The following is a 27,218-nucleotide window of genomic DNA, read 5'->3' on the forward strand; positions in this document are numbered from 1 at the left end:
TTATTAACGGTGGCATGCTAAATTATTTCATTGTTGCACAGCTCGAATTATCCACTACGCAATTAACATGAAAGAAAGATTTGCTAAATATCCTTCCTTTTTCAAGTTTTTATAACATGGACTCTCTAATATCCTGAAATGTGGGAATCATTCAAATATGGCAGATATCGAATCCTGTATAATAAAAATGTAGATTAAAAATCCGAGTGTAGCTCTTGTGTATGAGTCAGCAACTAATAACGAGATTGAACTTACTAATTTTGTCATTGCACACTATCCTGATTACAAGCACACACACTCTTGCTCTTAATAGACATTGGTCATAGATGGAATTTAGTTAGGTAGTCAAAGACCCAGGGTTGTAATGACTCGAGTCATGACTCGACTCGAGTCCGACTCGAGTCACAATTTTCTGATGACTCGACTTCACTCGAGTCATTTTTTCAAAATACGGAAATGACTCGACTCGACTTGAGTCAATCTGTGTATTGACTCGACTTGGACTCGAGTCATTGCGCATGACTCGAACCAAGTCATTGACTCGAGACTCAGACGGCCAAGACCGACATTTCATTGTAATTCCGAAGCCAACGCACTATTGGGATTTCGTCTGTTGGTACTGGTACTTTAAAATACGACCAGAAACTGCTAAAAGTGAGGAAAATTGGTATAATATAAATTCGAACCATTCGATATCACCAAACATAGATATAAAAAGTGGGTTTACCAAGAATTTAACTGGAAACTGAGCAGTCAACACAATGACTTGGACTCGGACTCAAATCATAATTCCATGACTCGGACTCGACCCTCTGTTCGCTGACTTGGACTCGGACTTGACTCGGTGGTGAATTGAAATTACTCGACTTGACTCGAGTCAAAACGATAAAAGTGAGACTGACTTGTGACTCGGAGCCTTGTGACTTGGTTACAACCCTGCAAAGACCATAGCCCAAAGTCCATAGCCCATGTCTAGTCTACATGTATACCTAATTGAGTATTCAAGGATTGGGACTTGCAGTCTTTCTGAATCATTTGTTCGACCCAAACAGCTAAGCTACACTACAAATATTTTTAATTTTGTCAAGTGAGAAGCATCGTTTTGTCATATTTACATCATTTTTACAATGTTACAAAACCAGCCGATGCATTTGCTCCGTCACAGTATCATGGTATACTTCCAAAAATTGCATCAATTTTGACTGCAACGCGAAAACGCATATTGCAATTTTGTTACCCTGTGCAACTGAGTTGTAATTTGCAAGTGATATCTAATTTTATCTATATCAAGGGTGGTAAACTTTTTCGCATACATTGGGGGTCGCATCTGTATACCACTGGGCTCATTTGGCAAGGACAGGATTATTCGACGTTTAGACATAGAAAAATCGACGGTATCAGTGAACAACTGAACATGCCTCTATCATTTTGTGCAAATGTTTTGTCGACGATCTCGCTGCGAGTGCACAAGCGAAGCCGCATGTTGAACGACACGTTATCTCCTAATTGCGAATATAGTTAGACTCAATTCTGTGAATAATATGTATTTAAAATTTTCAGAAGGGGGCACAACACTGAATGCAAGAAATCTAGTGACAATGAATCATGCGAAGTATGCCTACCGAGAAAAATTTCAAGTCAAATAAATCTGCTATGAAATATTCTACTTTATGGTCATATACGAAGATCTGGGATAAATGTGGCCGGCCCCTGCATACGTCAATGCGTCAGAACAGTTGTTTTAGTCATCATCAAATTTTGCGGTCATGCTAATCAAATTTTGGTTGGCCTTGCAATTGTACCTGATGTCATAAATAATTCCGAGAATTACCTCGCAGGCCACACCTAACCTTCTTGTGTGCCAAATATGGCCTGCGTGCCACGGGCTGGCCACACCTGATCTGTATGGTTATTAATAACAGTGATTGGTGGTACATAAAAATTCTATTGAAAATTCATTGAAAGCAAATGTTTTCATGATAGAGAAGTTGGAGTCGAAGTCAGGGTCATTCTCACAAACTCCGACTCCAGTCAGTATTTTCCCCACGACTCCCACTCCGACTCCAGCTAATATAGTTTTCACGACTCCGACTCCGACTCCAGCTATTATAGTTTTCACGACTCCGACTCCGACTCCAAATCCATCAAGCGAAAATTACCCAGACTCCGACTCCGACTCCACAGCCCTGCCCAAAAGTCTCTTAGAGTATAAGAACAGAACAACCCAGGCTGGCATACCGAGTCTAAGTCCGTAGAACAGGCGACACTGCGGTGATAATTTAGTGTCCAGGGATTGAATAAGACTCTTCCAGGACATGTCATATGATAAAAGCAATTAGGCTTGCGATTTTCGTCAATGAAGATGTTATGGCGGATCAGTGCGCTAATCCCCATAATAATCATTGACGCCGATTGTTTGGAGCTCTGCTCCTATAAAAGACAGTCGTTCGCCGATTCCCGCGCCTTCTTTTACCTGCCGAGCGACCAACGTGCATCATTATTGTATCCGACGATCATCGACGTGCTCATATTTTTTGACTACGGATGGGCATATTGGTTCGAGTACTCGAATCTGAATCGAGTATTATTTTTAAAGATTCGATTCGAGTAGTAAAACACCATTTTTTTCGAGTAGTGAAATTATACGCTCCTCACAACTGAAGGTCAATTTACTTACGATAGGCTTACCATACGTCCTCTTTTAAGAGGATTTGTCCTCTTTTTTTACTTTTTTGAAAGTGCTCTCGGAGGACGCCCTTTTGTCCTCTTTTTTGAGATTTTGTCCTCTTTTTTGGAAATTTAGGTCAGATTTAGAGCAAATTGCGAGTGATATGCCGTAAATTAGTACAGAAGTGGCGCTCCGGAGGGTATTTCGGAGCGAAAAACGCTATATTGGGCTCCGAGCGGAAAGATGACCTATTTTTTTTTAGTCAACCGGTCATGAAGTGGGAAAAATTCACCGGTTTTTGAGAATTCTACTCCAGTTTTGCAAGTCTCAAATTTCTGAAAAAGTGTCCTCTTTTTAGATTTCCAAAATATGGTAAGCCTAACTTACGAGAAATATAGTTTTGATACGATTTGCCACTGCGAAAACCTTGAAACCTTGATTGGCCGTGTCGCAGCATACGAGACATAGTACAAAGCTTGGAACGTTACAGGAAATAACATATTTCCGAAGTCATGATCAACCCACAACATTGTCAAGAAGTGCATTGAAATCGGTATGGTCGAAAAAAATACCAAAGCATCTTTATTGTGATGGATAACATGCGTTACGGGCTTTGTGGTGACATACAAGGTACATATTTGAACTTTACCACAGTGCATGCTGTTGTGACGTCATAATGAGTGATACTCGAATACTCGACTCGAAACATAATAAGTGATTCAGAATCGAATCATTCAGGTACTCGATTTTGCACAGTCCTATTATCGACTCATCAACGGGCCTTCCCAGCAAACACAGAACAGACCATTGGGGTAGAAAATCTATTTCTATTTGCTCCATGTTGGATCGATCGCGACAGGACAGTAGCAAGTCCGTTTTTGCGTTGACGCGTTTAACGCTTTTTCATCAAAATCGGGTATGCAACTGAAACGCAGCGAAACCGTTCTATGTACATTGCTGTAGAACGTAGAACGGATGGTTGAAAGAACCTCCCAACATCCCAGCTTCCCTGCCCTCACCTATTTAGGCGCACCCTATCATGGCTGAGAACACATGCACGATATTAGCCACTACAAATTACCTGGATAGCTTTCATAAAATTCGGCCCATTTAAAATCAACATTAAAACACAAAATTAAGTAGATAACGCCACTGCGGTGAGTAACTGCAATGATATTCGTGTGTAGGAGGAGCTGAAAGTACACATAGTATATCAATAACTATTACAAAAATGAAACTTCCATTGAAAAAGTTGATACATATTTGGTAGAGCACAATAAAAAATGCCTATTTATTATATCAAACTACAAGCACTTGATGTTCAAGCAATTTTTATGCAAATGAATTCAAGAAGCATGAAAGTAACAGCTGATACAAGCGCATTGCCTGGATTTAGTGACAGATGGGGTCATGTTTTAGTATACTGGCTTTTGCACAATTTTTTGGTTGGAGAGACACTTAGCCTGGGAAGTACCATGCATAGCAATATTTGGTACGAAACATTGAGGTTGATTGTACGACACAGCAGCACAAGCAAGTTATTGGAATTGACAGTCTTAGACGAAGCAAGATAACCAGCAAACAAGGAAATGAGGACTAAAAATATAATCGAGTGGAAGTATCACTACAATGGGTTACTAAAGTTGGATTCAAATATAAGAGTACATAAATATATCACTGATCAAAATATAACCAGAAATGAAAAAATAGATACATTATTTGTACAGCACACCAAAATATATACCTATTTAATATACTCAACTATATCAAAATTGCACTCATGTGTAGGGGTACATGAAATACATCGCTGAAGATACAAAAAAAAATATGCCCTATCAATTGACAATTGATGCATATACGGTACAGCACATCATAATATTCATATGTATCAGCTATTCCCTACTACCAGCACTTGAATTTTTATAAATTTTGAAATAACTGAATTCTAACAGCATAAAAGTATAATGAATGGGCCCTGCATGAATTTAGGGACAAAGTTTCAAGTGTGAGTATACTGCTTATTCCAAAATTTCTTAGGCTGGGGAGATACTCAGCCAGTCAGCTTGGCAGACGTTTGGCCCAGCAATATTGGGCACTAGGAAAAAACATTGGGGTGCATTCTGTGGCACCTCTGACAGAGTAAAAAAATATGTTATTAAAAATAACAGTGTAACCAGAATCAAAATAAATCACACGGCTCGTGTGACACAGTGGCCGCTGAAATGCCAGACTTTTATTGTTTCTACCGATGGATCTTTGCAAACCGCAAAAACAGTCACTGACAAACAATCCAAATAGCAGCTTCATATTCTTGAATCCAATACACTCTGTTAGCACTTTTGCAATTGTCTTGGTTTTCGAGGACAAGATGTGTGGTGTGATTATATCTTCAATTGTCAATAGCCTGAAAAAGTAAAAAAATACACTGATGCAATATAGATCACAATTTAAAATTTAAAATTTACAGCATCGAAATTAATGCAGACATAGCTCATGAATCAGTGCAAGTGTGATAAATAAAAGAATGAATATATTTTAACTACAAACACAAAATTCGACTCATATAGTAAGTAATAAATAGGCCTACACCACAATTCATTTACGTTGGCCGAGTCACAATGGATGAATTATGAAACATAATTTGCCTGAAATATACATTGCTTTGACAGATTGCCAAACGTTACAAAATTGCCAAGTACACCGTACTAATTTTAAACAAAATCCCTGCTGCGATAGCGGTATCATATATAGGCTATACAGGGGCTCTCAACTACTTTTGGTCATGAAACCCCCAAAAATTAATCTGAGGTCTTGCAATGCAACCCAATAAATTACTAGCATGACATATCAAGTTGGTAATAAGAACATTAGAACATTGATTGTAATTGCATGGCATTCAATATAAAATTCTAAGAACAAGCGGTCTCCTCTTGATTATAATATTCTTACAAAAAAATAATTTCCGTTGTTGATAGTATACCGATTACATTTTTCTCGAATATTCTTGACATTGCCAAATTTACTATTAGTTGATCACCAATGCCTGAGCTCAAATTCTACGCTAGATTAGGGTTACCATATTTTTGCGAAGCAAATTCCGGACACGTTTTAGCGCCCACTAGCGGATTTCAAAATGAGGTATAACTCATTGACCGTCAATATGACGTCACACTGGCAAAGCATTGCCCATCGACTGTACGCACTATACAGGAATGGAGTGAAACATAGGTCATGAATTAGGCCATCTGTAGTGTGAGCTCTGGTGATTGCTACTTGCTAGGGTCTGCACTAGATTTCTCCACGGGCCGGATGAAATCATCTGACAGGCCGTTTCTGGCCTGTCAGGATTGTGATTGGCAGTCCTGCTATACTGTTAAGTCGGTGGGCTATCGGTATATGTGTTTTAATCATATCCGAAACAACATTTTTTTCTCCTCCCCCTCCCCCCACCCCCCTTCCTTCCACCCAAAAAAGCACCGATCTTGGGCCCACCATAGTATAGTCGATGTAACTTGTTGGGCACATACTATATTCATTAGGCTGCTAAATTTTATGTATGAATTCTGTCAATAATATTGATTCTTCCAATTAGACTACTATAAAATGCACCAGCAGGTTGCACATTCGGTGATTTCCAACCTTTTATGGTCGCGACCTCATTTCCCACTCGAAAATGTTCCGTGGCAAAGCTCAAGATCATCGCGATCGCCAGATAAAGGCGAACGACCCCAAGATTTGGAACCACTGTCTGTGATTGAAGCATCCAATCGGCCTTAACCAACTCTAGGAATATACCGTTAGCTTATAATGGCGATTACAATCAGACTTATTTCAGTAAATGATGGATATTTATATTACTTTTGATTGCAATTTTTGGAGAGGGTGGTGCCTGGTGCCCATACTAATATCATTATACGTTGCATTAACTCGCGCGCGGCGCGAAGAACAATTTTGAATAGCATAAATCTGCTTGAAAATAGTATTGTATATGTTGATTTACGACAAACTTTTGAGCCTGCTTCAAGCCTTCAAAATTCCGGACATTTATACATATTTTAGAAATTCCTCCCGGACGCAGATTTTTCAGTGAAATTCAGGACATGTCCGGGAAATTCCGGACGTATGGCAACCCTACGCTAGATCAGCCCTACGTTGTCGGGTTGGAATGATCGATTTAATTCGGTCCCATGAAGGCTGCACTTATGAGTAGAAGTATCTATAAGCCTGGTACAGGACAAATAATTTCTATGTCTGTACGTCCGGCAATGCCAGATGAATGTTAGTACCGTATCCATGAATAAGATAACCATATACAGACATCAGATACCATTACTCAGTACAACGACAAATAAGATGGCTCAGACAACAGACTTACTCTACTTTTGATTTCGTACTCCACAGGTCAGTAACCATACACCAGGGATGCGAATGAATAACAGTCAATCAAGGTCAGAAGCGTCACATTGCTACCAACGCATAATTACGGCACTATAGGTACTGGACGTATATATTAGAAATTGCTCATCTTGTATCTGACAAATAGCTACTGCCTTTATAAATTGCAGAGCGCTATGTTGATGGATTGCGCATTCTAACCCTAGATGACGATGCCTCAGTAATTCACTGATTCTACATATTATTTAGTTCTCAGGCTCAACATCTTTGAACGATGATCAGAAAATATCTCGGGATTTTGAGATCGAAGCACCATGTTATTTATATGACTGACTTATCACCACTTCACTGGTGCATGACAATTTATATCGAAAGATGGATGGATATTTATATTACATTTATAAAAACAGTCAAACAGTTAGTATCGTATTTCAGGATTCCTTGGACAAAACTGTAACAAAACATGTCAGTTGCACTAAAATGTGGATATTCGACCCGCACATTGTTTTTAGCCTATTAAAATGAATTTTGTACACATGACACTAACTCTACAAAGCATTAAAATATAGTCTCAAGTTACAGAAGTCTCACAGAATTACCTAATGCTGATTTAGTAAACAATTCAAAGATATCGCATTAGTCTTAATATCCCTATCTTGGGGCTCTGGGTAAAGAAGTTGCAGTCTTGCTTACAAGTTCTTGCTTCACATCCACAGGTTAATAAATCAAACATTGATACTTAGTTTGAGATTGAGTTTAAGATCATTATAATCAGGGGTGCAGCCAACCGAGAAAAACGTGGGATATTTTTGTAAAATGGAGAATGCATCAAAAAAATAATGTTCCAAGTTCTAACCAGTTCATCAGATTAATTATAAGCACAAATGCAGATAAAGGTCGGAAAATCTTCCTTGTGTTTGTGACTTCATCATTCACATGTATAAAACCGAATTGTACAATTTAAATACAAAATCGCAACCTGTACGCTAAGATAACAGCAGAAAGACAGAAAGCGACGTATCTTGACCATAATTACCGAAGCTAATTACTAAAGCGAGTTTGTTATCCAAAATGAACGTGTAGATCAGAGGTCTGAAACTCCCATGTGCTCGGTTGCTCGTGGGTCAATTTCCTAGTGTTGATCACGCCGCGGGCCGCAGCATCAATAATAGGGATATGTAACGTATAATTTCCAAGTAGGCCTTATTTGACGGGAGCTTGCAGTCAGACATTCCCCCAGCGTCGCGAAAATGTAATTTACTATTGTACCATTCAGGATTGACAGGGAAAGAAATCATTGTTTTTGTGCTATAGACATCATGCAAGAGGATGCATCATGACATCGACAAACTGTCGGGTTAGTGGACATTTGGCGTGCAACAATTGTATGCAAATAATATTTTAAAATCTACTGAAGATTGATATGATATCAGACGTAGTTTATTTTGGTCCTTGGTGCTTTTGCGGCATATAAACCGACCCATGATATACATGTTACTATCATTGCCAAAGTCAAATTATATCAGCGTCAGATTTTGCCGTCAAATAATATTATTATTGGAGCATATCAATAACAACTTGAATATAATCATTATTGACCCATAGTAGTAGCGATGTTTCTTAGCCTTAGCGATCGTACCCCTCGTGCTTCCAACAAGATTTCTCGTAGCCCCTGTTCATTTTGAACACAATTTCTGATGGCACCTATATAATAATTAGAAAGCCCATACAGATAAAATCAAGACCAGCATTTTCCAGTCGAATAAATTGGCCAGGAAAATATTCCAAAGCATATAGGCCTAATTCCACAATGCATATTGTACCCCATGATGTGGTGCGTCGTACCCCGAAGGGGTCTACGGACCCTGATTCAGAACGCCTGGAATAAAAATATCCAATCGCCGATGAATTCATTGGTGTTACAGCTGTGGAGCGTACTATACTACCTTACTCGCCACCGATAATAGCATGGTTAAAAAGAACAAACAACACCCAGCATGCAACCAACTATATACGTCACGGGGGGTCACATAATGCCGATTATTGCCATACTGACCTGATTAGATAGCTATATATACCCTACGCAACGCAAGCTACGACCTTTTGATACAGTACTATATATTGTTGCATCCGTAGAATTGCCAATTCACCGTTCCGAGTCGCAAGTCTTTCTCCGATTTTAACGTTTGACCCGACTCCACCCGAGTCATTTTTGCTTAATCACCCAGCCAATCCGAAATCGAGTAATTTTACGAAAGGTCGCACCAAACCAAATCACAATTTTCAGTCACGAATCATCAACGGGTCATGTTTTATCATCATGAAGTAGACATGTGGCCTAATAGCTGATTTTCTACTGCATGGTAGCTTTTAAAAGTGACGTCATGTTGTAGTTTGTTGAGATTTCAATGTTTTTATAGTGGTACTAGTGCAGTGGTTCTCAACCGGGGTTCCGCGGACCCCTAGGGGTCCGCGAAGCAATTTCAGGGGGTCCGCGAGACCTCCAAATTTTCAAAATGATTGGTAACCTAATTTTAACTTTTTATAGCTTGAGAAAGTATGAGGTAGTTTCGCACCACAACTGCTAAAACTTCATGACTCACATCATCATAATAATCGCCTCACATGAAATATCCTACTGTGCAAATTTATTTTAATTGCCAAATTGCCAATAACCTACTGATACAAACATATTGCTGTTTAGGGGCGTTTTGGTGGGGTTTGTGGAAAAAAATGAAAATATGGAGATAGTAAGGTCAAATAGGGTGACTTCGTTAATGTTTGCAAACCCTTTTCGATTTGAAGTTGTCAGTCTCATCTAATTAGTGAACAGTCGTTTGAAATAAAAATTTCTGAAGTATTTCCTCTTATTTGTCCCGATGAAGGGATTGGAACCTCGCCACGAAATTGATTTTTATCCTGTGATTTACATAACCACTATTTCAGAATAACTTCAAGATGAGATGCCACATAACAATGACTAGGCTGGACGTAATATGTTCATTAATAATATTTTTTTTTCATTTTGGTGCCATAAATGTTGCGATCACACCACAAGTAGCCTATCGTCGGAAGCGTTCCGCGTTAATATTGCAGTAGCCTCCATCCAACGTTCCCTCTAATTTTTGACGAGTCATGCGCACATTCACCAAGTCACTGCGCATACCCTTGCACAACAGTGTGTAACGACTAAAAAAAGGGTCATCTTTTCGGATTTTTTTGTGCGCAAGTTAGATTTTCTGTGCACAGAGACCATGTCGACACTGCGCACGTGCGCAGCTTAGAGGGAACATTGTCTCTATCTTTTTTGAAATGGATTTTTGGCACTCATCGCTTATATCAAATCGAAGACGCGGATCTTCAAGAAATACAGTTGTAAAATTAGCTTTGAAATAATAAAAGTCGACCCAATTTCTACATAAATAGTATGTTAATTTCAAAATAAGTCATTTTGTTGCAGTTTATCACAAGCCTACAGTTCATATTTGCACAAGAGAGATGACGGTTGCACCATAATCGAGCTAAATTTGAACTAATACTTGAGGGGGTCCGCGAGGGTTCGTGACGGCCAAAAGGGGTCCGCGAAGCCAAAAAGGTTGAGAACCACTGTACTAGGGTGAACTTCAATTTTGACTTGAAATACCAAAATGCCATCGCGGACCGCACAAAAAACCCTGTTGCCTTTTTTATTACTTGTTCAGCTTGTTTTGCACATGATATCTACGCTTGAGCTAGTGCGATTGTACGTCGTGAATAACAGTGGCCCGGCGCAGGCTTAGGCTCGGAATCCCAAATGCGTTTGCGGCGTAAAAGTGACGCGTAACATCGAACATTAGCACTATCACATGCCGCGAGTCACGATGCAGCCCGAGACACGAAAATACTGAAAATCTGGAAAGCTACAGAACAACAGAACTAAATCATCGCAAATTGGATCAATACATGATAGATTCCGCAAAAGACATTTGACTAGTACTATCTGTTTTGGTACTAAGGATCAGCTGTCGCTTATCGCAATTCTTGTACTGTGAAAACACTCACTGAGGATTTAACCACCAATGCCCAATGAGCAATCATACTAGGATATGACAGAAAGCTACATTTCAGATTCAAGAAGAGGGATATCTGAGCGTGAGGAGCGGGAGATATTGGACACTCTTGTCGACGCTTCTTATTATAATTATCAAAGTCAATCCATTTAAAAATTCAAGACATACCGAGGGAGAAAGTACGCAGCCTAAATCCACTTTTGCGATCGTCTCAGCATGATGTTGTGACAATCGGATCTGTCAAGTGGAAAGTTGCTTTTGCGTTTGATGAATTTCGAACTGCAATTTGTATATCATGTCTTGCTAGCCATGGGTCTCGGAAGTATTACAAATATTTTGCCATAACTGCTTCTTCTGGTGCGTTTTTTTTCGTAGAACAGTTGAATCATAGAAAGACTAAGGTTAAATCCATCTTCGAGTCATGAAATCGACTAATTTTGCTGGCTCTTGATCTGCATCTGCTCGCTCTTCCGAAAAAATCAGTGTTGTAATGACGCTGTTTGACTGTTTTTATAAATGTAATATAAATATCCATCCATCTCTCGGTATAAATTGTCGTGAACCAGTGAAGTGGTGATAAGTCAGTCATATGAATAACGTGGTGCTTGCAGTTCAAAATCCGGAGATATTTTCTGATCATCGTTCAAAGATGTTCGGCCCTGAGAACCAAATAATATGTTGAATAAGTGAATTACTGATGCATCGCCATCCAAGGTTAGAATGCGCAATCCATCAACATAGCGCTCTGCAATTTATAAAGGCAGTAGCTATTTTTCCGATACAAGATGACCAATTTCTGATCTATACGTCCAGTAATTTGTGCCGTATTTATGCGTTGGTAGCAATGTGACGCTTTTGAACTCGGTGGACTGTTATTCAGTCGCATAGCTGGTTTGTGGTTATTGATCTGTAGAGTACCAAATCAAACGTAGAGATAGTTTGTCGTCTGACAGTCTTAGCCATCTTATTTGTCGTTGTACTTAGTAATGGTATCTGATACCTCCATATAGTTATTGGTTATATGCTAGGCCAGCGGTCGGAAACCTATGGCTCGTGAGCCATAGGCCTATATGGCTTCTTTGGGTACAAGATATGGCCCTTTGTCAAATACTTATTTTTGTTTTGAATTGATCAATATTGCAGCAACTTGTTGGTGAATTTTCTTCACGGCCAAAATAATTATTCTCGTGTCTTTGAGAAGTAAAGGCAATGTCGTCATCGGCTTAGGGGCTCGGATCCCCTCTTTTCAAAATGCTGAAATTTGAGTCATTGTCGCGCAGGTGACCAATATTACTCGCGAATTCCATGTAGCCTACCCGACTCGAAATCTTGGATTGCGACATACGCTGATCGATCAAAGAGAATAGCAGACATGACGACGCCCAAATGTCAATGTAGGTTGCATATAGACGTTGTATGCCTGATCTACGGCGCGAAATGAACTGCCTTGGACGTGATTTTCACAATTACAAACTGTCTTACAAACAACGCTATAGCTATCCACTTTCGTGATTGGTATGTAGGCGTGTAGCGCAACGTTATTTATGTGTCACCGCCGAATAATCTAGGAATTGTCCATAAGTGTTTAGATTTTCGGAATTAGTGTGACAGGTACATTTGATCCATACATATATCAGTTACAATAAATTTACGATTAATTGCGTCATCAATGGTGAAGCTTGACCCGTCTGTACCTTACCTCTCGTTTCGCACTTTATTTTCCAATAATATATATACAAATTATATGAATTTGAGAAAAAGATGTTCAAAATCTAGTCATTCATGAACGTCAATAGCAATTTCCAATAGCAATTGCAGATTTCACAGTTTTCATTCACTCATCCTGCCAACAGGTGAGGCACTGTCTTACTTGTCTCCCGTGACATCAAGTCACTGATGTATCACAGCGTTGAGTGGATAGGCCTACTGCTGTAGTGAACATGTTTGGCTACACCTACATATGTGATCATGGATTCTCGCATTATAAAGGAGCATCAAGATATAGCCTACTTACGTACTCGTGTTTCGCACGCTCAAATAAGGAAATCAGCATGATTAGTACAAGTTGTTACAGAGAAAATGTGGCGCACACAACGAATCTTATGTTGTGAATCCGAATTAGTGCTACCATGACGTGACGAATTTTCAATTCTGGCGTGATAGTTGATTACTATGTATGGCTCTTAGGGAGGTAAAATGGAAAATAGGGCCAATATGGCTCTTCGGACAAAAAGGATCCCGACCGCTGTGCTAGGCGATTGGTAGGTTGCGAAACGGTAGTTTCAAACGTTATGATGGGTGATATGAATATCCTGTGAAAAAATATTTCATATGGGCGAAAATGCGGTGTGAGCTGAACCACTCAACCCGCTACGTAAATTATAATACCCTATGCTTTCGTGAAAACATCTCTACTGTGCGCGAAGCACGACGGAAATTCAAGGCTTTACTTAACTTTTATGGTACGCTGGTACTCCGTGAAACAGGCCCGAAATTCACCAAGTCTATCTTTCTGATTGGAGGATTAAACTACTTCTACTTGACAAATTGAAAATAGCAAAAAGTAAGTAAGTAGATCACAAATTACTATGAAGTAGAAGTAGCAAAAATTAATTATCTTTGAGTAAGTACTTAAAGTAGAGGATACTACTTGAGTACTTCAAAAAATAGAAGTACTTCGTTATTTACCATTTCTGCACATTACTCGATTAGAATCAGCAGTGATAATATTTCGATTCAAATCACAGGGCCTAGCCCAGAGGTCTTAAACACGCGGCACGTGGACCGCATGCGGCACGCGAGAGTATTTTGTGCTGCCAGCGACGTCGTTTTGTGATTTCAAGTATTCAACACAATATTCAAGTGCCATATATCATTTTTAGATATAAGAACTTAAAATTCACCCTGAAGCTACTATCAAAATCACTGCAATCTCAACAAACTTCACTATCATATCACTTTTAAAAGCTAATATGCGGTGAAAGATCAGCTTTTATGTCATCATTCTAGTTCATGATGAAAAAACATGACCCGTTGATGATTCGTGAATGGAAATTGTGATTTGGTTTGGTGCGACCTTCTCGTAAAATTATACTCGATTTTGGATTGACTGGCTGAATGAATAAAAATGACTCGAGTTGAGTCGGGTCCAACGTTAAAATCAGAGAAGGACTTGCCACTCGAACGGTGACTTGGTAATCCTATTGACCCAACAATCTATGATACTATCATGGGGAATAGTAATGTATCGAAAGGTCGTAGCTTACGTTGCTTAGCGTATATTTAGCTATATAATCAGGTCCGTGCGGCAACCATTGGCATTCTGTGACCCCTGTGACGTATAGTTGTTTGGTTACATGCTGGATGTTGTTTGTTCTCTTTATCCATGTTAGTATCGGTGGCGAGTAAGGTAATAGAACTCTCTATAGCTGTAACACCAATGCATTCTTCTCCGATTAGACAAGTGGTTCCCAACCTTTTTCGACCCATCGCCCCCGTTTCAAGGTCAGCACCTATCATCGCCCCCCAAATTTTGTGTACCGAAAATTGGGCATACAAACTGTAATCACCAGCGGGTTGACTGGAAAAAAAAAGGTCAAATTTTCGGCTCGATGTCCAATTTGACACCCTTTTGTAACTAAATTTCCGTGGGTTGACTAAAAAAAAAAAAAAATAAAGGTCAGCCGTTTTGACGCGTCATCGCCCCCCTATCGCCCCCGTCGGTATTTTCGCCCCCCGTCGCCCCCTTTGTCCATTTTCACCCCCCTGTCGCCCCCTTCGTCATTTTCGCCCCCCTAGACCGCCAAATCGCCCCCTGGGGGGCGATATCGCCCACGTTAGGAACCAGACATTTCTATTCCAGGTTCTTGACCAGTGTCAGTAGACCTCACCGGGGTACGAAGCACCACATCAGGGTTACGACATGCATTGTGAAATTAGGGCCATTGGTTGTGGAATGTTTTCTTGGCCAATCTATTGGCCACGTGCGATTTTATTTGAATTGACTTTCTGACATTATTATTATTATAGGTAGGCTACCATCAGAAATTGTGTTGAAAATGGACAGGGGATACGAGAAATCTCATTGGAAGCACAATGGCTACGATCGCTTAAAAGGTTAAAAAGCGATGGTATTACTATTACTCAATAATGATTATATCAAGTTGTTATTGAATTATTCCAAGAACAACCGAAGGCATAATCTAACGCTGATTTAATTCGACTTTGGCAATGACGGTAACAATATAGCCTATACTTATCACGACTATATCAAAACCAGGATAAGGCTACACCGCTCAAATGCTCTGATATCAGAACAATCATTAGTAGATTTTAAAATATTCTACATAAAATGGTGCAACGTCAAAGTTCCCTTAGCTGCAATATTATAACCCGACAGTTTAACGATGTCACGCCGTACGATGTCTGTAACTCATTAATTGAAAAAATCATGCCCCGCAGAGAAACAATTTTATCTAAATATTTGAAAATGTGATTTCTTTCCGTGTCAAGCGTGAATAATACACTACTAAATTACATTTCCACGATGTTTGTGGAATGCGTGTCTGTAAGGCCCCATCAAATGAGGCCTACTTGGAAATTATGCATCGAAAATGCCTGTTATTGATGCTGCGGCCCGCGGCGTCATGACAAACTAGGAAATTGACCCGCGAGCACATTTGAGTTTGAGATCTCTGGCCTAGCCGTATTCGCACCCCATGCTAAGCAAATGCTCGGATGACAAGAAATGTATTGGACCGTTAACTGCTGGAATGTGCTCTGTCAGTGTCTCTCACCATCAGCTGAACTTTGACATATATTTACCATCAGCTGAACTTTGGCATACATTTAATTTTCAGTATCGATATCGGAGATGACAGGAATACCACGACAGACATAGAAATATACAGCAATATATATCGATATAGACATAATATATGTATCGATGGGTGAGGCATATAAAATAGTCCAGAACATTGGTTCCCAAACTTTTTGGATATCGGAGCCGAATTGCAAACTTCAAAGTACGCACGGAGCCGCATGACGACACTCGTGTAAGCTACTTATCACTAAAATTTAAAGGTTGCAACCGCACCTCGGGTTCTTACCATCCAGCTACTTCAATAGCATGCACATAGACTTCTATAGATTCTTCGGTTATTTTAGCATAGATAGACGCTCTGCATATTCCAGCACATAATGCACAAGTTTGCGGGGATTATACGCCTAGTAATATTGGACTTATTGCAATATACACTTGACTATAAGCCGTTTTTTTTAGGTTAGTAAAATTGATTGGAAATTTACTCTGTACAGATACGATCTATAAAGGTCTATGACCAGCAATAATCAAGACATAACCTTGCCTGGCGGGCATTCATTCATGCGTTTGACGCTAGTCTGTATAATAATTCTCCTTTCAGTTTCCTGAAGCGGCTTTAGACATAGCTAATATCCCTCATTTTGTCATGGCTATACAGAAATCGACTCTAACTACTCACAAATAACAACCGTAGTCTATTATAATTTTGTTGTATATTTAGAGGTCAATCAGACCTGCAAGAAGGCTACTTGGAGCCGCATGCGGCTCTGTGAGTCGCGATTGGAAATCACTGCTCTTGAATGAATTTACATATTAACTTGGAATGAAAGTGGCGATGTGTCGTTAGTCGTAACGAACATTCAGTAGGGATAGCAGGGTTGTAACCAAGTCACAAGGCTCCGAGTCACAAGTCAATCTCACTTTTATAGTTTTGAATCGAGACAAGTTGAGTCATTTTCAATTCATCACCGAGTCAAGTCCGAGTCCAAGTCAGCGATCAGAGGTTCCTATCCGAGGCATGGTATTATGACTCGAGTCCGAGTCCAAGTCATTTTGTTGATTGCTCAGTTTGCAGTTAAAGTCTTGTTAACCCACTTTTTATAAGTCTATTTGGTGATATGGAATGGTTCGCATTCAAAATATACCATTTTCTTCACTTTTAGCAGTTTCTGGTCGCAGGCGAAATCCCAATAGCGTGGTAAGTTTTCTATTCTTCGAAATTGCAATGAAATGTCGGTCTGGGCCGTCTCAGTCTCGAGTCATATGACTTGGTTCGAAACATGCGCAATGACTCGAGTCCAAGTCGAGTCAATACACAAATCAGAAAATCGTGAATCGAGTCATTACAACCCTGAGGGATAGTATAGTCAACATATTGTTGACAAGTTGTTATTAACTTTAGATCGCTGGTGTATTTTAAGCAATACTGGACACTTCGGAGTGACTGCGAGATTATATTTGAGGTCTAATGGCAGCTTTGGCGTGGACTCTGATGGCAGCAGAACATATTCATGCAATAATCTCGATACAAGTAGCTTCATTTCCATTAACGCAAACCTCTTCCCGATGCACACACGAGGGCCATTTCCAAATGGTTGATACACCATGGTATCCACTTCAGTCATATCTTTAAATCTATCGGGATCGAATTGAAGTGGATCTTTCCACAGTTCAGGATCTCGCGATAAAGCGTGGATCGGAACGTCAATACATGTACCCTTCGACACTAGGGTGTTGCCAACCGTAACGTCTCGTTCAGACTTGCGAATTGTGCGTGCTATAGGTGGATATAACCGCATACTTTCAACAATGCACATCTCCAGGTATTTCATTTTGCCCACCACTTCCCAGTCTAAGCTTTCGTTCTCTTCAAAATAGCGATCGATTTCCTTTCGAAGCTTTTCCTGCACCTGTCTGTGCATCGCTAAATTATATGCGAGGTAATTCAGAGAATTTGCAAGAGTATTCCGCCCAGCAAGAAGCATCGTTATGCTATTGCCGGCTACTTCATGCTGCGTCAGACCTATGCTTCTTCCGTCATCAATTGTGTCCACTCGGGATTCTAACATCAGTTGCATCAGATCTCTCGGGCTCGGAAATGTAGACTCGTCTCGTTCTTTGGCCACGCGTCGACAAAACGCAGTCAGGTATTGAATGTATTTTCTTCTGCGGCTCGCAAAAACCGAAAGAATAGCATTGCGAAACATTGGAAATACGCGAAGGAGAACCAAATGAGCTGCTTTGGGTGGTTCATTGTCTAACAAATTTGCGACGCGAGACACCGATGACCCGACCACTCCATGTGTGCCAAAAGCAGTAGCGCAAATGGCGTCCAACGAGAACTTTGCGAAAATGTCGATAACTTTAATCTCGTTATCGCTCGTAACTTGGCCAGCAATATTCTGCATTGCGGCGTCAATGCATCTCTCGATGATAGGTCCCATGTCCCGTAATCGAGCTGAGGAAAATGCCGGTGTCAGCGTTGATCTCATACGCTTCCACTGTTTTCCGGTTGCAAAAATAAGGCCAGAGGTAAGGATGTTTTCCACCGGCATCGTCGTGACGTCGACCCTGTTGGGAAAGGTACTGTGCGCATCTTTTATCATTATCTGTTTCAGCATATTTGTATCATGGACAACGATTCTTGGTTCCGTCCCCACGTAGTATCCCCACACATTGCCGTACTTCATTTTGCACTCGATGTAATATCCGCTCACGTCGTTCGAGCCGAAGATGAGTGTTTGGTGTCCGAATCGAAAAATGGATGGGGGATCATGGGGTATTCCCCAGGTCTTCAATACCGACCACTTACGTCTTACGTGGAACCATATCAGCATGGAAAGCGTTGCAATAAGTAAAGCTGTTTCCAAACATAACATCTAGAATCGATTTGAATACACAACGTTGAAGCGCGATTCTTAGGACTAGAGTACTCGAATCCGGATCGAGTATAAATTGCAAAGATTAGAGTCTATTATTATTGGTGAGAGATAATTTTTTCGAGTACTGAAATTGTACGCCCCTTTCCACTAACTATAACAGTCCCGATGCTGTTTTTACATGTGAAAGCCTTGAAGTGTCAATTGGTTACAGCACCCGATTTACGCGTTATACTTACAAAGTTACCCACGTTAGCGGAATTGACATTGATGTGAATCCGAAGCGACAGTATTGTCAGTTTTATCACAAAGTCCAAGGAAGTGGGTTGGGTCGCCAACATATCAATTTATCGTTATGTGACGTTAAGTTGGTATTCATATCTGCATTGCCGCGTATGCTACACATTCGAATTTCCCGTATTTATACGTGCTCTTAGGACGTCATAATGAGCGATACTCAAAACTCGACTCCATACTCAATTCAGAGTCGAATTACTCAGAATCTCAGATCATCAATTTTGACCTGCCCTAGAAATTGCTACAGTGTTGACAATATTCTGTCAGTCCTGCAAGTAAATTAAACCGTTACGCGGTAAATAAATTTCCTAACCTTTCCTCTCGGGACCATCGGTTTTGAAATAATATATGATTTATATTCCATTGTAGAAATCATAGTCGTCACCAACAATATATTATTCCATTCCATGTTCCACTCACTCCACACATTATAAGGTACCCGAACTTAACTTAACTTAAATTCAATATGCACCAACTAAGTTAGAATGAAGGTTTTGTGTGGTGACTACCTGCAAACAAGACAATAACATTGTTAGACAAGAATTACTGATCTGATCTAGCAATTGCAACGGCGTTTATATACCGATCCACACCTGGTTTGAATCATTCAGTTCGAGCATAATTTGCAACATGTATCAGACAGCTCTTATACGATGAATAACCCTGCGGATAATAACCTTAATATCGCTTGGTCACTGCTACACGGTGTTGTATATTTGAGACGCTGACTTGTGTCAATAACGTAGAGGCGGCGAAACTTGTATGCGAATGCTGTTAGGTTACGGTTGACCTATCATCACCACAATAGATAGACTCACGGTTCTGTGAACGCTCGAAGTATCGCAGCGATATTTCAGCACGTCTGCTCGATCGATCACGTATTCAATTGTCGTTCTGTTAAATCTGTTTCATCTCGGATTTCTCACTGTAATACTACCTGATATTGATTCACTCATTCTTAAATTCCTCGAGTAAAAATTTCAAACCTTCGATTTATTCTTACACTTCGTGTATTTGTAACTCTAGGGCTCCAATTTGAATTAGGTCTGTAAAGCTTTACTTGGTGGTATGTCAGTTGAGAGACAATTGAAAACTGCGTTCAATTAAGTAACAAAAAGTTTAGGTCGAGTTCCTCGAGTTTGGCGAATAATACCCTGTTCGGATGAATCATACCATGAATGCCCTTATAACACATTACTCAAATTTATCAAAGACTATATCGAATGCAGCACTTCCCGTATGATCTTGTAATCACCTGTATTGCAATGTATGCATTGGCCTGTGAAAATTTTCGGATTATGAACTATAACACTGGTCGACATGATTTTGGTTTGGCCAAAATAATGACTATTAGGTCAATTTTCGTACTCTGATTACGAATATGAAGTTGCTTTTTTCCCATCACGTCAGGAATTTTTATAATCTGTGATTTAAAATTTTGCATTTCAGTACTAAAAACAGTCCTTCTGTGACGTCTTCCTTGCTGTTGGGTCATAGCTATAACCATTGTGACGTCATGAGAGGTGGTCAAAGTACTTAACATAGGTACTCAAGTAGAAGTAGAAGTAACGCGTCAATTTCTACTCAAGTACATCACAAGACTGCGATACAATGAAAAGATAGGAAGACGTCGAAACGACTTGGAGTAGTCTTTGAAATCACTCACCCACCTGGGCCTAGGCGATGCAAAGAAGAGGAATTCATAGCATACTAAATGAACAATCAGACATGGGGTGATTACTTCATGAATGTAATCGATTGCGATTACGATTACTTCCGAATGACGCGATTACGATTACGATTACGATTACAGCAAAATCAGGAAGCAGTCGATTACGATTACGATTACATTGGAAAAGAAATCACGATTACTCACGATTACATTTATTTTGCATTTTGGAAGTTATATTGAAAGACAATATATGGATTGCGCTGAAAAGGCCTAATGAGATAACAAACTTCCTTTAAAAAATATGCATCATTTGCTTGTTACGTCATAAAGTACCCATTGCCCATTTTTATAGAAGACGATTTATCGCTCCCAACCAATTGCATTCTTGCCAGGTCCATGACTGCCGCACCCCAAATTTCCCAATAGGGTGGGGAGCGAGCTCGGAGGGAACTCAAGAGTATTTCGTAAACCAACATAAATTATAGAGTATTCTCGAAAGATTTAATTAACTTGAAAATTCTCTCTAGATAAGCTTGATTTTGGAATGCATACGTTTCCCCCTCAACAAAAAACCATACATAATTTATAGTAGGCATGCATTTAAAACAAAAGGTTGGTTAAAACACATTGTTTAAAACTTGTTTTGAACAGTGTTTTAACCAAAGGCTTTAAAAAAAACTAAATTGTGTTTTTCTAAGTTGTAAAATCATGCCATAATTGTGTAAATGCTTTCCACAATTACCACCCGATTTGGCCGACGTACATCGATATGAGATGGTTGGAATCCCTCAAATTAATCGGTTCAACAGTTATAGTACATATATTCCGTCAAAGGAGATATATTTACCCTATAATTTCAATTGTCAATGTCAATCCATATTGGCGACGTCAAGGTTTGAAAAAAAAACATGTTTTAAACAAGGGCATGTTGTAAACATGCTCGCTTTAAATTTATTTTTGTTTTAAATACAACCCTAATTTATAGCAATATAGGCATTTAAGTTCCAGTCAATACCTTGCCCCGACACACCAAAAGACATATGCAATTTCGACCAACACGCGACTTCTCGAAGCGTGCTACTAAAGAAAGACCTTGGCCGAAATTTGGGGTATATCTCCATTGTCGAAAGCCGCGCTGGGTGGGCGTGACTAATAGTCCAGTCCTTCCAATCCGAGCCCACAATGCAAATGCCACCCGGACACCCATAGAGCATTAAATGCATGACAATTTGTGTGTGCGTCTCACGAAAGTTTTTCTTTTAGTCTGCTACGTTAGGGATACAACAATATCTTTTGATTATATAACATACCGGAAATCGCGAATTAACAACATACACTAAAGTAATTATGGCCCTTTTCATACCGGGGTTCCGGTAATAACATTTCTCAAAAATGTTTACCGGAACCCCTCTATGTGAACATAACATCGGTTTTTCGGGGCGGTATGAACGCGCTTATTTTCGGAGATTTTTACGGGACCGACTGAGTATGAACACGAATGGCGCAGCTGGGTTCCCGGAACGCTGTCAATCAAACTTTTAGTTACGGTAACTCGCTGTTCATTCAGGCTGCTTGTATTTCGAGGTCAGCTACCTGCGGCATTTTGATCTTCTTGTGTAATGGTGTTGGGAATGCATTATTCTTGGATTTATATTCTGTATGCTCACAATACGTAGTCACTGACTACTAGTCAGCTTATTTTTTCTGCGGTTTTGTAAACAGAGCACGGCTTAAAAGATAGAACACCATCTCCAAATGATGCAGCATTGGGTGAGTTGCCTGAAAACTTTGAGACTTCAACACTAATTTGGTAGGCGATCTTAACCCTTACCAAATTTGTTACATCAAAGGCAAGTTTCTAACCACGGATATGCTGTGCGTAGGTTAGTCACCATCATATACGCCTACTGAAAAGGGGATTTAGTAACATTTGCTTTGATAGTAGTGGCAGCACATCAGAGAATGATGTCCTTAGCTCTGAATCACTAACCAAAATTGAAATTGTACGAACGGGCTGGTAAACCATCGTACATCATCCAAGCCATAATTTGGTTTTCACATATGCCTTCATTTTCTTGTTACAACCAAGTCATTCTCATTCCTTTGTCACACAATGTTAGGCAAGTGTAACTTAATCTGATTTTTTCGCAGGTCTAGATGGAGGATACTGATGAAAAAGATGGACCTGTCCAAGTGTGCATCAAGTAATAGTTTTTCTCATGAATAAAATGAAACAGCACAAACACATCTCGTTAAGCAAGAGCCTGTTTATTGAGAAATTCACACAGGGCATTTCCGACGTCTGGGCCAGCGATATTTGGATCACCACCAGGTCTTGGCTTCATTGCGTATACCATCTGTATCATTCTGGCCTTAGCGGATTGCAGTTTCTGAGCTAAGCCGAACACCGCGCCTTCAGTCGACCAAAATCTTTCAACCTTCATGTGTGCTTTGCTAAGTTTCTGAAAAAGCAATTGTGAATTTTACGGGCGGCAGATAGGAAATTTATATTACATATTTGAAATTGGCTCTAGCTTATGCTCTGTTTGTGTTTCAGGGAAAAGGCTTCGTGAGCCGGGGCTGAAAGGGATAGGCTGTGTCATCAGTTATGTAGGCTAGTACTGAACCCTCTGGCTCCCAATCATGAAGTCATCCTGAAAAACTTGAATGCAGCAAATGCATGTGAATGCAGTAAATGCATGTTTGGTACAAATGTTGCTGTGGTAATTTTTTATCCACCCACAACACTCAAGACTTGTGCTGTGTACTGGAATTTCAAAATGCGCAACTTTAACTACTCAATTTTTTAAACTAGCAACTAGAACAGGGGTGGCCAACCTTTTCAGCCAAATCGCCACATTCGATTGACGAACTATTCTGCGGGCCACTAGCCGCGCTAAGTGCGAAAATTTTTTGAAGTTGATAAATTTATAATATTGTCACCCCACTATATTGCAAGCCTGATGCATATTGTTGGGCTCCGTTTGCAAGGACTGGACTATTCAGCACCTGGACATATCGATATCGAAAGCTTCGTCCAACATGCGGCAATCATTTTGTGCCTAGGTTTCATAGTCAACGGTCTTTCTGCGAGTGCTAACGGGAGGTCGCGAATATATATATAGTTAGACTCAATCCGCTACATTAGGCGTTCTTTCATTTTCACGACGGGGTAACAATATTAAAAGCAAGAAATCGAGTGACAAGATGTTGCGCTAAGCGTGCAGAAAATTTTTACTTTTGATAAATCTATCGCAAGTATTCTGCTTTATTGTAGTGTACGAAGATCTACCAAAATGTGACTGGCTCATAGATCCACCAATGCGTCGGAACTGATATTTCAGTCATCACATCTCGAGTGTTGCGGCCAGACAAATCAAATTTTTGATTGGCCTTGCAAGTTCACAATCTGTGGAATCCATTTTTGATAATACTACTAATTTCGGAAATTAACTCACGAGCCACGGGCTGGCCGACCCTGAACTAGAACCATCAACTTTTCAAAATCTGCAATTAGAACTAGAACTACTCACTTTCAAATATCCGCAACTAGAACCAAAAACTATTCACTTTTTCAAATCCACAACTAGAACTACTTAGTTTTAGTAACTAAAATTAACTGAGTAGGTTGATGTACAATGTAGCCTACATGTCTGACTACACTACAAAAAATATACAAATTTGGTCTCATTTTCAGCAATTTCAGTCTTAAGAGTGAGCAGGGTTGTAACCTAGTCACAAGTCGATCCCACTTCAATAGTTTTGACTAGATTCAAGTCAATTCATTTTCAATTTACCACCGTGTCAAATCCGAGTCCAACTCATCGAGCAGAGCGTCGAGTTCGAGACATGGTTTTATGACTCGAGTCCAAGTCATTGTGTTGACTGCTCCGTTTCCAGTTTAAGTCTATCTTCCATCAATTTGGGTCTTACTTTCGAGATAGAAAGTAGCCTACTTGGCAAGAACAATTGGTCTTTCAGACTTATTTTTCAAACATAATGATTCAAGACCAAATTTGTCTGACCTTTTTGTAGTGGTATGCTACGCAAAAACTGGCTGACGTTCCGCCATGACAAATATAGAAATATTACGATGCACTAGGGTTGGGCAAAATCGAGTGCCTGAGTGATTCGATTCTGAATCACTTATTACACTTCGATTCGAGTCGAGTATCATCATGATGACATCACAACACAATGTACAATGCCAAAATTTAAGTGTGTAGGCTACCTTTTATGCCACCATAAAAAACATAACGCCTATTGTCCGTCGCATTAAAGATACTTTGTTTTTTTCGACCATACCATTTTCATTGCACTGCTTGACTGTTATGGCCATGAGATGGTCCTGACTTCGGAAATGTGTTATTTCCAGCAACGTTCGTAGCTTTGTGCTATATCTCGTATGTTGCGACACGGCCAATCAAGGTTTCAAGGCTTACTCAGTGGAAAATAGTATCAAAACTACGGTATAATTCTCGTTAGCAAATCAACTTTCAGTATAATTACAGTACTCGAAAAATAGTATTTTACTACTCGACTCGAATCATTAAAGTTATTACTCGATTCAGATTCGAGTACTCGAATCATTGTGGCTAGCCCCACTAGGCACCAGTAATTATTTGTATTAAAATCGTTTACCTGGATTTAATAAACGATTGGCTTCATTGGCTACCCTCCAAAGAGCGACAGCTACTCAGCAAGCAAGAGAAATTGAGTTCGTATAATTTGCTGGCTGCTTTTCGTTATGGTTTCGAAGCTCGTCGCAGAGTACACCAAATGCTTCTCTCACGGATTTCTCGAATTCCCTGGTTTTTCTGTACAGTGTACATAAGATTAGATTTACCCAAACCATTATACAGCAATCACAACTATAGATAAACTGACTTTGTCGTACGCAGATGTGATCGGTGGTTCTTTTCATTCCAGGACTCTGTCCTCTTTGCTGGCTTTCAGTTTCTGCTCTCAGCTTCGGTTAATAATATAAGCCAGGAACATGCTCGGTCTCTATTACTGATCCAGGTATATTGAGTATAGAGCCCCATACACATCGAGAAGGCATATCCGCAACATCCCATAGCTAAAAGTTGGAGCCAACTTCTCCGCATCTCACGAATATGCCTCTCCCACATCGTTTTCCACAAGCATATTACAACTGGAACACCCCACAGACATGGTTTCGTAACTATCAACACTTACGGAGAATCGCGTTCATACTGGCCATAATTTCCCGCGAATTTACCGAAAAAACGACCTGTATGAACATAAGTTCGCGGTAACTCTAAATAGGTATGAACGCGTTCTTTTCCTGGAACTGTTTCGGTAATTTTTTCTCAATGTGAACATCGCCTGTTTCGGAACTTGTTCCCGAAAGAGTTTCGTAAATCCGGTATGAAAAGGGCCTATAACACGATAACAGACGTTACAATTATGACTTACGTGACCCCGTCTCCACAGGTAAATCTGACCATCGGGGGAAGAGAGAGAGAGAGGAACAAAAATTGATAATAATGTAATGCGATTACCAATGTTATTGACGAAATTCAGTCTTCAACTTGAAATTATCACCCTATGGGGACCAAAGACTAACGTTTGGACTGGGGGACGAATAGCTGTTTTGTTCCTGATTCTAGCTACAACCCCCCTAACATGATATATGAGCCCATGACCATGGCGTCAGGTCCCAATGTTGAGTAAAGAATTATGAAATAACGATTAGCGCATGTTTCAAGTAGAGTCATATGCGAATAAGATGACGAGAACATAAAATTCTGCCTTCAACTTAATACAGATAATGTACTGCAAGCTGCGTAAATCACTAAGTGGTAACTTGTCTTGAAAATTCATACCGAAATGATCTACTCATATACTCACTTCGGCCGAGCTATGCATTCTGTACACATGGTGATAAGAAGAATAGATACTGTCGCAGCAGTGTCTGTCAGAATTTTTAGTAAAATAATCTTGTAGCGACAATTCGTTAGATCATTCAATATCTGACTGTAATCACTTTTATTCTTATATCTACTTCTACTATCCTGTAGCCTACATATGTCAGTTCCATCATCGATAACACTGGTCTACAAATTTCGAAAAAAACATTGCGCCAAAAATCTTAATGATTGATTTAGGCTAACTTAAGGTTGCTGAATCCGATTCTGTGCTCAGAGTTTCTCTATCGCGTCAGATTTTTTCCGTATGAATTTTTCTCATTTTCAATACTTAATCAAATTTCGGATTTCGTTAGTGACATCACGGTAAGCATACAACAGCAACAGATCAAATATTGTTAATGAAATCTTCTTTCAGGAAACCTGTGTTGTTGTTGTACCAGGGCCGTCACTGCCGCACCGCAAACCCCCCAATTGGGGGGGGCGAGCTCGAAGGGGGCCCAAAATTATTTCGTGAATTAGCATAAATTATAGAGTATTTTTTG

The 27,218-nt window shown here is 39.9% G+C and overlaps 1 protein-coding gene and 1 long non-coding RNA gene across 2 annotated transcripts; both read right to left on the bottom strand.

Annotated features, from left to right (window-relative positions):
- Positions 1-15,943: 15,943 nt before the first annotated feature.
- Positions 15,944-19,675, bottom strand: LOC145454431 (cytochrome P450 3A18-like). Its single transcript, XM_080332426.1, has one exon. It carries the CDS (start codon positions 18,811-18,813, stop codon positions 17,302-17,304), a length of 1,512 nt encoding a protein of 503 aa, XP_080188552.1. The 5' UTR covers positions 18,814-19,675; the 3' UTR covers positions 15,944-17,301.
- Positions 19,676-23,029: 3,354 nt separating this feature from the next.
- LOC145454439 (uncharacterized) lies at positions 23,030-26,098 on the bottom strand. The gene is made up of 3 exons (XR_013920132.1): positions 25,670-26,098; positions 25,424-25,599; positions 23,030-23,244 (listed from the first exon to the last, which is right to left on the bottom strand). It is a non-coding gene; the product is annotated as an uncharacterized LOC145454439 (long non-coding RNA).
- Positions 26,099-27,218: the final 1,120 nt, after the last annotated feature.

This window comes from Botryllus schlosseri, chromosome 13 (genome assembly GCF_051294905.1).
Source record: "Botryllus schlosseri isolate E-star chromosome 13, Bs_hap1, whole genome shotgun sequence".
Lineage (NCBI taxonomy): Eukaryota > Metazoa > Chordata > Ascidiacea > Stolidobranchia > Styelidae > Botryllus > Botryllus schlosseri.

Excerpts from the sequence above, each read along its gene's own strand:
- LOC145454431 (XM_080332426.1), bottom strand. The coding sequence starts at position 18,813 with ATGTTATGTTTGGAAACAGCTTTACTTATTGCAACGCTTTCCATGCTG.